General features: G+C 55.3%; 2 protein-coding genes and 2 non-coding genes across 5 annotated transcripts; all 4 read left to right on the plus strand.

Annotated features, from left to right (window-relative positions):
* Positions 1 to 854: 854 nt before the first annotated feature.
* Positions 855 to 9,815, plus strand: PTGES3 (prostaglandin E synthase 3). 2 transcript variants are annotated; one of them, XM_049818527.1, is made up of 8 exons: positions 855 to 1,097; positions 6,348 to 6,461; positions 6,631 to 6,700; positions 6,960 to 7,058; positions 7,278 to 7,367; positions 7,866 to 7,928; positions 8,391 to 8,415; positions 8,934 to 9,815. In XM_049818527.1, coding segments are annotated over exons 1-8 (483 nt in total). In that variant the 5' UTR covers positions 855 to 1,095; the 3' UTR covers positions 8,954 to 9,815. The 2 variants fall into 2 exon arrangements, with proteins under 2 accessions (XP_049674484.1, XP_049674483.1); XM_049818526.1 differs by lacking the exon at positions 855 to 1,097 and adding an exon at positions 1,347 to 5,539.
* Positions 9,816 to 10,300: 485 nt separating this feature from the next.
* ATP5F1B (ATP synthase F1 subunit beta) lies at positions 10,301 to 13,688 on the plus strand. The gene is made up of 10 exons (XM_049818503.1): positions 10,301 to 10,462; positions 10,818 to 11,000; positions 11,339 to 11,513; positions 11,743 to 11,864; positions 12,104 to 12,288; positions 12,379 to 12,537; positions 12,686 to 12,808; positions 12,889 to 13,101; positions 13,193 to 13,394; positions 13,512 to 13,688. Exons 1-10 carry the CDS (start codon positions 10,321 to 10,323, stop codon positions 13,607 to 13,609), a joined length of 1,602 nt encoding a protein of 533 aa, XP_049674460.1. The 5' UTR covers positions 10,301 to 10,320; the 3' UTR covers positions 13,610 to 13,688.
* On the plus strand, positions 11,044 to 11,118 carry LOC126046789 (small nucleolar RNA SNORD59). The gene has a single exon (XR_007508424.1). It is a non-coding gene; the product is annotated as a small nucleolar RNA SNORD59 (small nucleolar RNA).
* LOC126046788 (small nucleolar RNA SNORD59) lies at positions 11,958 to 12,031 on the plus strand. Its single transcript, XR_007508423.1, has one exon. It is a non-coding gene; the product is annotated as a small nucleolar RNA SNORD59 (small nucleolar RNA).
* Positions 13,689 to 14,083: the final 395 nt, after the last annotated feature.

Below are 14,083 nucleotides of genomic sequence, written 5' to 3' on the forward strand. Positions count from 1 at the left end.
TTGGCCCGGGATTTTACGACCCAGTTGCTCAGCTGGCTTCGTGTTCCCAAATGCTGCTGGCTCTGTGCAGCAGCCCTGCTCCCTGTGATGTGCCGAGGTGCCTTTGGCGTGAATCACCGCGTCTTCCAGGCGAAGCTGCCTCTTTTTTTTTTTGGTGAGACGCATGCTCTGGGGAAGGCCCAGCGCCAGTGTCCCTCTCTGCAGCGGTGCCGGGGGCTCGGGGCCGGTACGGCGGCATGGTGCGGCCTTGGCAGCTGGCGCGGGCACTGGACAAAGGCCGGCCCTGGCCCAGGCCCGAGCCCTGCCCTGTCAGGCAGTGCGTGCTCCTGGACACTGGGGTGCGGGTCCAAAACCTTCCGGTGCCAGGAAGATCTGGGCGGGCCCGAGAGAATTAAACCGATCGCGGGGCGGGGCGGAAGTGGACTCCACCGGGCACGGACTCCGAGGGTGCAGCCAGGGCTCTGCGAACCACGGGGCCCGGCGATGGGGCCCAGCTGGCAACAGATCCGGGGACGGGGCCCGCCCGACGACGGGGCCGTGCGGGCGAGACACCGCCGGTGCCCGCCCCGCGGAGGTGGGGGTGGTGAAGGGCCCGGCCCGGCCCGGCGGAGACCCGGGCCCGTTCCGCCGGCTCCGGGGGCTGCCCCGTCGCCACGGCAACCGCCGGCTCCGCCCCGGGGCGGGCTGGTCTCCAACGCGCCTGCGCGGCGAGAAGCTGCTAGAAGGGAGGAGGGAGCGGGCGCGCGCGCAAGTGGGGCGGGGGGCCAGGCGGTGCCTGGGCGGGCGGGGCGGGCGGCTCCGCGCGCCAGAGGCCGCCGGCGGAGGGCGCGCATGCGCAGCGGCGGCGGCGGGAGGCGGCGCGGCGGGTATTTTGCTGCGTCACCAGCGCTGGGCGCCGCCGTTGCCCGAGCGCGCGGGGCATTGTGGGAGTGAGGCCGCGCCGAGCCCCGAGCCCGCCGCCGCCGCCGCCACCGACCGGAGTCACGGCTCTGCCCGCTCGCGCCTGCGCCGCCGCCGCCGCCTAGAGCCGGAGCCGGGCCCTTCCCCCCTCCCCCCCCTCCCCCGGAGCGTCAGCCGGAGTCGCAGCCGTTCGCCATGTGAGGCCCGGGGGTGGGGAGCGGCAGGGGCGCGCGGCGCGGCCCAATACGGCCCGGCCCGGCGCGGTCCCTTCCCGCCGGCGGACGCTGTTCCTGGGAGCCCGCGCTCGGCGGCGGGAGGCGGGCTGAGGGAACGCGAAGCGGGGCGCGGGTTCCCGCCGGCGCTGGCCCGCGTGGTGACCTTGGCCCGCCGCCGCGGCCCCGAGGAACTTCGCACGTTCGGGCGTCCGGGTGGTGCGGGCGGAGGGGTGGGGGATGGCGGCGGGCCGGGCGGCCCCAGCTCGGCTGCTGAAGTCGCGCCGGGTTTGTGCGTTTCTGCCCCGGTCTAAAGGGCGCGGATCTGCCGCCCCCGCGTCGGGCTGCGGGTCCCGGGAGTGGGAAGCGAACGGGGCTAAGCCGGTCGGGGCCCTTCTCTTGGTGGGTAGGGCCGAGCTTGCAGCCGGTGCGGGGGACTCCCGAAGCGGGGGTGTGGAGCTTTGCTCGGTGGTTCGGGCGGCACTGACGTCCACCAAACGGTAGTGGATAAAACCGCGAAAAATTCCTGGTAAGTAAAGCCTTCCACTGCCTGTAACGTGCAGATGTGCAAATCTGCTTCTGAGCTTTCACCTCGCCATGTAAAACATGGGTATAACGGTGAAGAGATGCCGCTTCAAAGCACGTGCGGGCGCAGGAGCACCCCTTTGAAAACCTCCCCACTCTGCCGTCCTCGGGGTGCCACGGGGGAAGTGGGCAGAGCCAGGCACCGAGCCTGCACTCGGCCACGCTGTCTCGTGGGAGGTGAGCCGCTGCTGGAAGGGGAGAGGAGCCAAGTAGCTGGGTTTCTTCACTGAGTGCGGCTCGCGTGGCCTCCTGTGTATCCTGAGTGGAAACCTGCACTCTGACGTGCCTTTACACTGCTGGAGTGCTCATGCCATGCTGGGGAGTCCTAATTAGCTGGTTTCATTGTAATTCTATTGAGGCTGCCTCAGTGACCCAAAACCAGTATATGCTGTTTGTAACAGAGCTCCAGTTGACATGAGGGTTCTCTAGCCATGCAAATGGAAGAGGAGCTGAACTTTGCAGCGTGATGCTTTTGAGAGTGAAATCTGGCTGTTAGGGAAGAGGTGCGCTGCCCTTGACACTGATGGCAGCGTTGCCTGCTGACAGGCTGGATTTCCACATGTTTGGCTTAAATGACTGAAGGTGGAAGTGGTAGTGCTTTTCTGAGATTTTCATTTGTCAGAAAGGCTGGTCTGCCACAGGTACTGAGGGAAGCTTGTAGGGCTGCTTCATCTTCATGTGACTGAAAGCGAGAGGGATGTAATAAAGCTGGGAGTTTTTCATTTAATGTCTGTAGAATACATCATCTTGAAACTACAGTGCTACTACTTCCCACTTACAATTATCTATCTTCATAGTCTGAAACTAGGGGCTTTTCTTAATTAAAAAGAGCATCTTTCCAGGGTATATAAATGAAAGCAAAATTAGTTATGTAAAACAGATTTGTAACTGCTGTCTGGGGGTGAAAATCTTGTTCAGCAGATGACTTTTTTGCAGTGTCCTCAAACTGTAGGAATTGTCAGGATACCTTCCAGGAAACAAAGGCGGGCTTCCAATAGATGCAGTCTACGGAGTGGACGAGGAAGCACAAGGACAGGTTTGGAAACTTCTTGAGTCGTGCTGAGCCACAGACAGTAGGACTTGAGATTCAGCTCGTGAGTACAGCATGTAAGAAGCTGCTTTGGTGCCTGTGGTTAAGCTGGAGACTGGGGCATTTGTGCCCGAACTGCGGCTCCTGGCGTTGTGGACAACCCGCTGCAGAGCCCCCGTGGATTTGACAGAGCAGTGAGGTCTCTTGTGTGAAGCTGAGCGTGCACGTCGCCCATCAGTGGGAAACTGCTGCCATGAAGCTTCTAGAACCTGTTCTACAGTACCATTGCCACGATTGTCTTCTGGATGTGATGACTAGAAGAGGCAGTCAGATGCAGATGCGTGGTGGCCGTGTCTGTTTAGGAAGTCACCAAAACGCACGGGTGGCAGCAAGCGTAGATTGGATGGAAGAAATTCTTGCTGAATGTGGAATGCAGGCAACTTGTTCCCTGGGCTGTACACTGCTCTAAGTCTGCTGTGGTTTATTGCTACGTGGGATATAGCACGTTTAAATTAAGTTCTCTGTTTCAGAGAAGTCTAAATCCCATTAGGATGTGGGGACCGTACGTAACCAAAGCACATACTCAGGTTGGTGCTGTTGGCGCAAGGCTGAGGTCACCTGGGAGTAGTTTGGTTGAGGAACAAGGAAGAAACATTAGGCTCTCCGTGTAACAAGTGACTACGCTTATAAGTCTTGGCAGTGTTTCTCAGTGCCTGAAAGAAAATAGAAGATTTTCTGTGGGTGTAGGGGAACTATCTCTCTGAAGTGCTCTGAGCACGTGCACACCTTACCATTGGCTTCTGCGTGTGCGGTTGTCGCCTAGGAATCTCCGCGTAGGCAGGCAACGCAAATTAGCTGCAACTTCCGTCTCATCTGTAACTTTAGTTAGCAATTCCAACATATCCTGCATTACTGGTTTGAATGGTGAGTCCTGACTAAAGCACTTCACAGACGGCCAAAGGAAGGCTTGCATTCTACCTTTGGGAGGATGAGAGATTTGAAAAAACAGGTGAAAAGAGAGAGAGGCAACTCCAGCATAGCTTTAATTACAGTAGGCATGTTCAGGGTGGTAAGTACTAAATATCTGGGGAGGCAGCATATGTTTAGTGTTAGAAATGTGAATTATGTTCTAGTAAATTTTCTTTGGTCTTTTTTATTCCTCTCTGGAGCTCGGATGCATGCATGTTTCCTTCAATTCTAGGGCAGTTCAGTAGGATTTTTTCAAAGTGCTGTGAACAGGCTGTTCGTGCCTGAAACCCCCTGATCTTGGCAAAGATACCGAGGTCATGGCCAAACCAAAGCTACAAGACTGAGGAATGTGTGCAGCTCCCTGGGAAGGCTGGAGATATCTCCATTGACATTGAAAATGTTTGTGAAGTGTTAATGCTATTCAGCCGGAGCCCCTGCATCATCATGGGCAGGGACACTGAGATTTCTGTTCTGATAACAGTGCATTTGAGTGATATACCAAGTTCCATGCAGTGGGATTCTTGTCTTCCAGCAGCATGAGAAATGGCTGCTGTGCAGCTCCAAAATGCAGAGAGACACAGAGGGAACAGAGCAGGTCGTTTCTCATTCTTTTTTTTTTGTTTTTCCTCTGAGAGTCTTTCAGTCCCTATTGGAAAAGGGAACTTGTGTCCAATAAGGAATTAAAAATACCGTAGGAAGAAAATTGCTACTCTGCTATTGCTGTACTTTATCTGAATAAGTAGATGCCTTAGCCTGAAAAATGCTGCTAAAAGGGAAAGCATCAGGTTTTCACTCTGTGGGACAGTATCTTGCTTGAAATGAAAGGTTGCATTCAGAAACCACTTGTTTTTTATGTTCTTGGAAGTTAAATGCTCCATTACTGGCCTCTGATCAGACATTTTCTGCACTTGTAACGGGTGCTAATGCTGGAAGAGGCAGTCGTGGCCACTTCTGCTGCTGTACTGGCCTTTCCTTGAGCTGGTGCCAGTGTTTGTACAGCTGAATTGCAAAGTACTGGTGGTGCTGATGGAGCTCAAAGCTGGCTGGGCTGGGTTTCAGCCAGGCCTGGGCTGGGTCCTGATTCAGATCGTCCTACAGGTACATGGGCAGGGGGAGCAGGGTAAGAATAAGCCATGGGGCAAGGGAGCAGGGTTTCTTCCGGGGGATGGTGCAGCTCTCAGTAAGTAACTTTACTAAATGTCATGGTTTGATACTAAGAATTGAATCAATTGATGATCAGGCGAGTCAGAATCTGTTCTGAAAGCTTAGCAGGGCTCACCTTAATAAACATTCTGAAAAGTTAATTATTCTTTTGTCAGGTTACTGTGCTGTAATTCTTAGTTTGCAATACTGAGACCAAATGTCCACTCCTCAGTGTGTGGAGTGGAAGCCACTCTGTCACATACAGATAGGAACATTAGCTTTTTTTGTGTCCTCGTGTGCTTTAGCTTCCTGTAGATAGTGTAGTCGCAACAGATATCATGGTAAGTGATCATTCAGCTCGGAGCATTTAACTTCAGTCCAACTTGCAGGTAGGTCTTCAAGGTCTTCTCTGCAGGGGCGTTAGCTACGAAATCCCAGTTTTGACCTTGCACCTCTGGAAGATAGCCGAAGTGTGAGAAGCACTTGTGGTCTTCTGTGCCTTAGCAACAGCAGCTCGTGCTGGGTGGCTGTTTGCTTTCTCCTGGAATGCAGACATTCAGTTGTGGGCTTGGCCTGCGTTGCCAGGAGAAGAACTGAAAGCCGGGGGGGTGGGGGTGTTGGTGTTGGCTGTGGCTGAGATGTGCCAAGCCGGGATTGCTTTCACCAGCTGATCAAGTATGGCCACACTTGAGCATTGCAGGTGAGTTCTCACTGTAGAACTAGAAATGCACAAGAGTTGTTCAGGATCCCTGCAGCGTTTTCTGGTGCCCTGGACAGGCTCTTCCTTGTTGTGGTGTTTGTGGAAAGCCAGAACGATACCAAAGAGTGTGAGAGGTAACGCCTGTGTATGTCGAAGGTTGTAGCAAGAAGTCAGAACAGTGATTCTTCAGCCCTTGTACCTGTACTGACTTCAGCTGGGTCTTACTCATAGCAAATTTTTTGAAGGGTCCATTTTTTTAGTAGTATCAATGTCCAAAAAAGTGGGCTTTTCAGTGGTTGTGCTTGGGGTTTTAACTCTTCGGGTGAAAAAAAGCATAATGAAGTCTGCCTGCGTAGCAGTTAGATGTGACTGAAATCTTGCCATCATCTGTAGTACCTCATCTTGAAAGTTTGTCATCGTTTTGATTTGCTGTAACATTTATTTCAGTCTCAGAGGTTTTGATGGCTTCTTCAAGGAACATCAGCATGAGCTTTTGGGGGGTGTTAAGCACTGAATGCATTGTATATCTTTTTATTCTTCAAAACTGTTTTCAGCCTTAAGCATCTTTTCAAGATGATTGATAATAAGCTAGTAATGCAGCTTTTAAGAACAGGAAGTCTTTTAGTTGAGCTTCTTGAAATGCAATAAAAAAAATATCAAACTGCTCAAGTTGTATATTGGGAGAAACACAAGGAAGGCCAGTGTTAAGTTTATTGGCAGCATGGAAGAGCAAGTTTTAGTATTTTTTTCAATATTGATGAGATGTACAAAACTTGATTTGAACTTCTCTTAAATGGTCTGTTCACAGGCAGCCTGCTTCTGCAAAGTGGTACGACCGAAGGGACTACGTCTTTATTGAATTTTGCGTTGAAGACAGTAAAGATGTTAATGTAAATTTTGAAAAATCCAAACTTACATTCAGGTAAGTACCTTGGGCCTTCCCTAAGCTGAAAGGCATGGAGTGATATCTAAAGGCTATGCTGATACTGATTAGATGACATTTTTCTTAAAAGTAGTGAGTTCTGTTAATGAAGCATATTTGTTCTATAAGGTGTTTTGTGCTAAACACAAACATTTTTTTCTCTTGACAGTTGTCTTGGAGGAAGTGATAACTTTAAACATTTAAATGAAATTGACCTTTTTAATAATATTGATCCAAATGTAAGTATCCTTTTGACTCTCCTCTTACTGTATTCTTAGTGTTGTATTCTGAAAAGTACTGTCCATTCTTTAGGCTGCTTCCAGTATGGTGGGCAAATTGTTCCTTAGACTGTAAGAGCAAACCATGAAAGCATCTCTGGACAGTTTTTTCAGGACAAAGAATAAGCTGATAGCTTAAGACAAATTAGTTTAATAGAAGTGGTTCCTGATGAAGTTTGTGATGATTATACTAACAGATACTTATTCTTTGCTTTTTCAGGAATCAAAGCATAAAAGAACAGACAGATCTATCTTGTGTTGTTTACGAAAAGGAGAATCTGGTCAGGCATGGCCAAGGTTAACAAAAGAGAGGGCAAAGGTGGGTTTGGACTCTGTGATAGCCAGGGCAGCAGTGCCTGCTGCCTCCCCTGGTTTTTAATTCTGTTTAATATTTGGGTCATGTTTAAATTATGTAGCAGTTAATGGGTCACTTAACTGTGCTTCTGATCAGAATGGCACTTCTTAATAACCTTCCTTTTCTAACAGTAACAGCTTGTTACTTGCTTGTCCTTAAATAACTTCTTGTGTTGATGTGCAGCTCAACTGGCTCAGTGTGGACTTCAACAACTGGAAAGACTGGGAAGATGATTCAGATGAAGACATGTCCAATTTTGATCGCTTTTCTGAGGTATGGGAAGATGAGTACCTGGAGGCTTGGGTTTCTTTCCAGGCCATGTGTAGGCATGCAGGGACTGACAGCTGTAGGCAGAGTAGTCTTCCTTGGTGTTCCTTCCTTGTGGTGCCATCCTGGGCACTGGTTTTGGTGCAGTCTCTGCTGGTTTGCTGAGGCACAGCTGTTGCTGGCTTTAACCTGAGCTGCAGGCTCTTGGCATGGCAGTGAGATGACCAGTTTGTCTTTGCTGTCAGATATGAAAGGAATGTATGTCCCATTGTAGATGCCGGCACTAACTCAGTGCACTGGTTTGTTTGCAAGGCAATTAATTTGATTTTTTTTGCATGCTCCTTATAATTTCCGCATAGGTGCAGCCGATTTGTCAAAACTACTGGTGGCTGTTGGTTGTTAACAATTTCAAGTTATTTTTAGGTTTTTACCGTGCTCCCCAAGTTCAGGTAGCCAGCGTGATTGGCTGCATTCTGTAACGTGGCTATTATCTCTCTGGAACAGATGATGAACAACATGGGTGGAGATGACGACGTAGACTTGCCAGAAGTAGATGGGGCAGATGATGTAAGTACTTTGTTTGTAGTAAATATGTGCAGGGCTGGCTCAGTGCCCTGCACATCCGTTGCTGCTTGCTGAAGTCAAACTTACATTCCTCCTTCAGCACTGTTAAAAGCTTAAATAGCACCAAACTTTATGTAGACAAATGATGTCACCTGGCAAAGTCATCTTCCTCCCCTCCAGCACCGGTGCAGAGGGCGGTGGTGGTGTGCTTGCAGTGCCCTGAGAGCTTGGTGTCATCTACCTCCACAGTGGCCACTGGTTATTGGGGGTCTGTAGGCTCTAGCCAGTGAGGCCAAACTAAACATGTCCTGTGGAACCTAGAGTTCCTCAAAATACCAGCTCTGATGGAAAGCATGCTGGATACTAGACTTCGGAAGTGGCAGCTCATCTGCTGGGTTGGTGGTAGAGGGGTAAAAGTGCATTCAAGTGCAATCTGCTCCAGTTAATGTTTCTTCTTCTTTCCAGGACTCACCAGACAGCGATGATGAAAGTAAGTTGGCATTCTTGTTTCTGTGCACTGTGCAGCAGTGTGAGTGTTTGCTGAATGCTCCTAGCTGAGTGAGAGCCCTGAGCAGAGCCAGCAGATGTTCTGTCCTGTCAGTCTTGCTGAGCCCAGGCTGGGAGCTAATGCCAGTGCCTTGCCTGAGTGGTGTGAGACAGTATAATCCGGTGAAAGCCTTTCCACACAAGCATGAAATACCAGTTTGACCTTCCCAGCCAGCTGTAGTCCTGGGGAGGCTTTAGCTTTGAGCAGCAGGCATGCGCGTGGGGCATCCGTATCGGTGGTGCTGGCTCTGCTCAAGTAACTCCTGTGCACAGCCAGTGCTGCAAGCATGGATCTTCCTTGCAAAGAACCAGGGTGAGGTCAGAGGCCTTGAAGTGCCCCATGCCCTTCTTGGTTGAGGGCTGGATCTTCTTGCTGGTGTCCCTTGTGGTACAGTTGGGTTCCTGGTAGCTTTTTAAAAACAAACAAAACCAACCCACTAATGCTCTTCTCTTTCTCTCCAGAAATGCCAGATCTGGAGTAAGGAAAACTGTCGTCTTCAGGGTTTGGGGAAAGAACTTCATCACAACATTTCATAATTGAGATAAGAATTCCTGAGTTGATAGCCCTAAAGGGAGATCCTGCATCCTTTAACCCATTTTCAGTCCATTTTAAATGGCTTCACTGATGGTAGGTGTGTACCATTGCACGGGGCGGTCCTAAGCCATGAGAGGCAATAACGTTATGCATGAACCGTTTTCCAGACTTCCAAAAAAAAAAAAAACAAACAAAAACAAAAAACAAAACCAATTGAGGTGTAGGCAATCGATACAGAACAGTTGCAATAAAGTTTACAGAGCCTCCTTGCCTCGTAGCAGATGTAATTACAATGGGAGAATCCTGAATTCACACCAAGTGGTAAATGAGCATTTTTTTTCCCCTCCGCGGCCTGAAATTGTACGTTTGTACCGGGAACAAAACTGGCTGTAACACGGATGTTGTCAGTGGCTTGCCAGATTCAGCAGGCGATGTGCAGTACCTCTGTGGTGTCTTCAGGTCTGTTCCACTAAAGTTTGTATTGAAAAGGAAACAAAATTCTCCTCGTTTGGTGTTTAATGCTGAGCCGCGTGCCCCAGCCCGGGGTAGGGGGCTGGAGCCCATCCCCTGGTACCGTTTGACCCTAAAGCTTTACATCTCCTCCTCTGGGGTGCGAGCGGCTATACGTTGTTGCTTGTCAATCTGTACGTTTAGACCAAACCGTATTTGCACTGTGGGTGTGGGAGCGAGCGATGGACGTTGGGCGCGCGTGGGCGGCTTCGAACCGGGCTGAAAAACCTCAATTTATGTTCAGAGCAGCGGGGATTTTTTTAATGTCTGCATTCTTTCTAATAAACTGTTGAAGACTCCCTGGCTCTCCTCCTGCCTGGCCTGCGCCTGGGGCGGGCCTCTCGCCCGTGGGAGGGTACCTGGGGGAAAACGGGACACGGGGCTGGCCCGGTGCTGTGGAGGGGGAGCGCTGGGCGGTGCTGTGAGCCCGGGAGACGGCGGCGTTGGCCGCGGGGGGGGGGGGGGGGGGCGGCGGGCGGCGCGGCCCGGGCCCGCGGTCACGGCGCCTGCCCCAAGGACAAACGCGGAACACGTGCGCCGCTGCTTCCGGCGCCTCGTCGTCGGGTACCGCCCCTTCCCGCCAATGCCGCCCTATCAATTCGTGGCATTCCTTGACGGATAGAGCTGCGGCCAAATCACGAGGAGGTGGAAAGGGAGCGTCCAGACAAGTCCGGCCAACGAGAGAGCGAACGCGAACGGTGCGGCGGCCAATGGGCGCGCGCGGCGGCAGGTGACGTGCACAGCGGGCCCGCCCCCCGGGGGCCGTGTGGGGCGGGAGGGGCGCGGGGCTCAGTCGGCGCCGCCATGTTGGGGCTCGCGGGTCGCTGCTCGGCCGCAGCCGCCGCCGCCGCTCGGCCGCTGCTGCGCCGCGGGGCCGGGCCGGGCCGCGACCTCTTGCCGCTGCTCCTCAGCCGCGGGGCCGGCCCGGCCGCTGCCGCCGGGGCGCGTGAGTGCGGGGCGGCCGCGGGGTCACCTTGGGGCCTGCGGGGGCGAGGGGCGCGGAGGGCCCCGTTACCGGGGTGGGCCGGGCCGGGCTGCGTAGTCAGGGCGAGGGGATGGGACGCCCCACCGGGGTGTGGAGGGGAGCCGCTGTGCTTGGGCGCATAGCGGGGGAATCTGGGGCTGCCGGGGGTCCTGGGTGCACCGGGGGGATGGCGGGGGTCCTGGGGGTGGCGGGGTGTTGGGCAACATCGTAGGGGAGCCCCAGCTCCGCACCCCCGAGTCACCTGGGAGGCCGGAGCTGCCCCTTCCCTCGCCGACCTTGATTCGTCCCTCTCTTCCCCCCCCCCCCTCTCCCGCAGGCCGGGACTATGCAGCCCAGCCAGCCCCCGCCGCTAAGGCCGGCTCGACCACCGGCCGCATCGTGGCCGTCATCGGTGCGGTGGTGGACGTGCAGTTCGATGAGGGGCTGCCCCCCATCCTCAACGCCCTCGAGGTGCAGGGCAGGGAGACCCGACTGGTGCTGGAGGTGGCTCAGCACCTGGGTGAGCATCTGCCACAGGAGGGCTGCAGGGGGTGGGAGAGGGTCCTCCTGTGATGATGCATCTTGATGACTTTCGTTCTCCTGAGCTTGCTGAAGCCACGCATTTCAATCTGAGGAGGAGGAAAATGGCTGCTGGAGGGCTCTGGCCTGCAGGGCTGCAGTCTGAGTGTGGCCTGGGCTCGGTTTTTCTCTGTGCTATTTTGTTCTTGGGTCCTGCTGCTCTTCTCGGTCCTCCTCCCAGCAGGTTGTTCCCTTGACAGGGCCTGGGGAAGCCACCGGTAGCTGTCCCCAGGGTCAGCTTGAGGACACTGCTGTGATGCTGTCCTTGGGCTTTGGCAGGGGAGAACACCGTGCGCACGATTGCCATGGATGGGACAGAAGGCCTGGTGAGAGGACAGAAGGTGCTGGACTCTGGTGCACCCATCCGCATCCCCGTCGGCCCTGAGACCCTGGGCAGGATCATGAATGTCATCGGGGAACCCATCGACGAGAGGGGCCCCATCACCACAAAACAGTGAGTGATGCTACGGGCCAGGAGCCAATGTCATGTGGGGTTTGGAGGTGGGGGCATGGGTTCTGGAGTAGCAGACACATGAGTTAACAGGGATGTGGCACGTTCCCGCCGTGCTCCTGTTCTCCTGGGTCATAAGCAGGGACTGCACTTGCATGGTCTCCTGCCAGCACCCTGACCGAGGATCTCGCTTCAGCTGCTCAGCTCCATTTCTCTCCACCTTCTGTTGCAGGTTTGCTGCTATACATGCTGAAGCCCCTGAGTTTGTGGAGATGAGCGTTGAACAGGAGATCCTGGTGACAGGGATCAAGGTGGTGGACCTGCTGGCTCCTTACGCCAAGGGCGGCAAGATCGGTACATTGCCTGCAGAGGAAGAGTGGGTGTCTGGGGAGGGGGGCACCCTGCCAGCTCCGCTGAGGCTCGGGACCAGTCTGTCTGCAGCAGTTTCCTTCACTGATGAGTAACTATTTGACTTTCGTTCTTCTGAGCTTTCTGAAGCAACGTTTATTGATCTGAGGAGGAAAAAGGTGAAGGGAGACACCAGAGGTAGCTGAATCAGCTTAGGGTTGAGCAGGATTCCTGTTGCCTCCTAGGTTTGTTTGGAGGTGCTGGTGTCGGCAAGACAGTGCTGATCATGGAGCTGATCAACAATGTGGCAAAAGCCCACGGTGGTTACTCAGTGTTTGCTGGTGTGGGGGAGCGAACCCGCGAGGGCAACGACTTGTACCATGAGATGATTGAGTCTGGGGTCATCAACCTGAAAGACGCCACTTCTAAGGTGCGCTGGGTCTCCCGAGGGGGCTGGGTGGGGTCCTGGCAGCGCCGGCAGCGGAGCCGTGCCGTACCGACACCTGGGTCTGGCCTGCAGGTCGCCCTGGTCTACGGGCAGATGAACGAGCCCCCAGGCGCCCGTGCCAGAGTGGCTCTGACAGGGTTGACGGTGGCCGAGTACTTCAGGGACCAGGAGGGTCAGGACGTGCTGCTCTTCATCGACAACATCTTCCGCTTCACCCAGGCTGGCTCAGAGGTCTGTGCTCAGTGTGGGGCCACTGGCGTGCTGGCTTCTGGGGCTGAGCGTGGTGGTGGTCAGGCTGTGCTCTGCAGGGGACGCCTGGCCTCCCCCCCCCCCCCCCCCCCTCCTTGCGCAGCCTCTCATGGGCTCTGTTCCTTCCCAGGTGTCGGCCTTGCTGGGGAGAATCCCCTCTGCCGTGGGCTACCAGCCCACACTGGCCACCGACATGGGCACCATGCAGGAGAGGATCACCACCACACGCAAGGGCTCCATCACTTCAGTGCAGGTGAGGGCAGGGCTGGCCCTGCCACGCTGGGGAAGCCGTGACACCTGCCTTGGGCCCACTGTCCCCTCCCACCTCCCCAGGCCATCTACGTGCCAGCTGACGACTTGACCGACCCTGCCCCCGCCACCACCTTTGCCCACTTGGACGCCACTACTGTCCTGTCCCGCGCCATCGCTGAGCTGGGCATCTACCCGGCCGTGGACCCGCTGGACTCCACCTCCCGCATCATGGACCCCAACATTGTGGGCCCTGAGCACTACGACGTGGCCCGGGGCGTGCAGAAGATTCTGCAGGTGAGGGGGCTGGGGCAGCCCCCCACGGGTATGCTGGGGCTGGGGGTGCAAAACCCAGCACTGGCTGCTCACCCCACATCTCTCCCCACAGGACTACAAGTCCTTGCAGGACATCATCGCCATCCTGGGCATGGACGAGCTCTCTGAAGAGGACAAGCTGACGGTGGCCCGGGCTCGCAAGATCCAACGTTTCTTGTCGCAGCCCTTCCAAGTGGCCGAGGTCTTCACCGGCCACATGGGCAAGCTGGTGCCATTGAAGGAGACCATCAAGGGCTTCAAGCAGATCCTGGCAGGTAAGATGGCCCCCAGGGGGGCCCCTGGGCTGGCCATGGGGGAAGCCGGGGACCCAGGGGAGCCTGGGCTGGGCTTGGCAACCCCGCTCCCCTCCCTGACACGGCATCTCCCCCCAGGTGAATACGACCACCTCCCGGAGCAGGCCTTCTACATGGTGGGGCCCATTGAGGAGGCGGTGGCCAAGGCAGAGAAGCTGGCCGAAGAGCATGCGTGAGGAGGGCCCTCCCCTCCCGGCTCCACCTGGGGCCAGACCCCCAGTATTTAACGTTTCCAATAAAACATTGCTGAAAACAGCCCAGGGCTCTGTGTGCCGTGGCTTCTGTTCCTGGGGGGGCAGGGGTCCTGTGCCCCCCCCCCCCCCCCCCCCCCCCCCCCGCCTGTGGGATGGGGAGGCTGGGCTCCCATTGCCTCCCCCCCACCCCCCACCCCGCGCTGGGCTCCCCTCCACTGTGGGATGTGGGGGCAGCAGGCTGGGCACGGCGAGGGGCTGTGCTGGGGTCTGGACTCAGCTGCCACCGGCAGCGCAGGGACCCTCGGTCCTGGGGGTCCGCAGGAGTTGGAAGCGATCCCCCTTTGCGTGCTGGAGGCTGCTGGGGAGCGAACGCTGCTCCCGTTGTCTGTCTGTCGTCGTCCCGTTCCCCGCCCTCCCCCGGTTCCGGCTCCACCATTTTGCAGCACAAAGAGGTGC

Source organism: Accipiter gentilis, chromosome 16 (genome assembly GCF_929443795.1).
Source record: "Accipiter gentilis chromosome 16, bAccGen1.1, whole genome shotgun sequence".
Classification (NCBI taxonomy): domain Eukaryota; kingdom Metazoa; phylum Chordata; class Aves; order Accipitriformes; family Accipitridae; genus Astur; species Astur gentilis.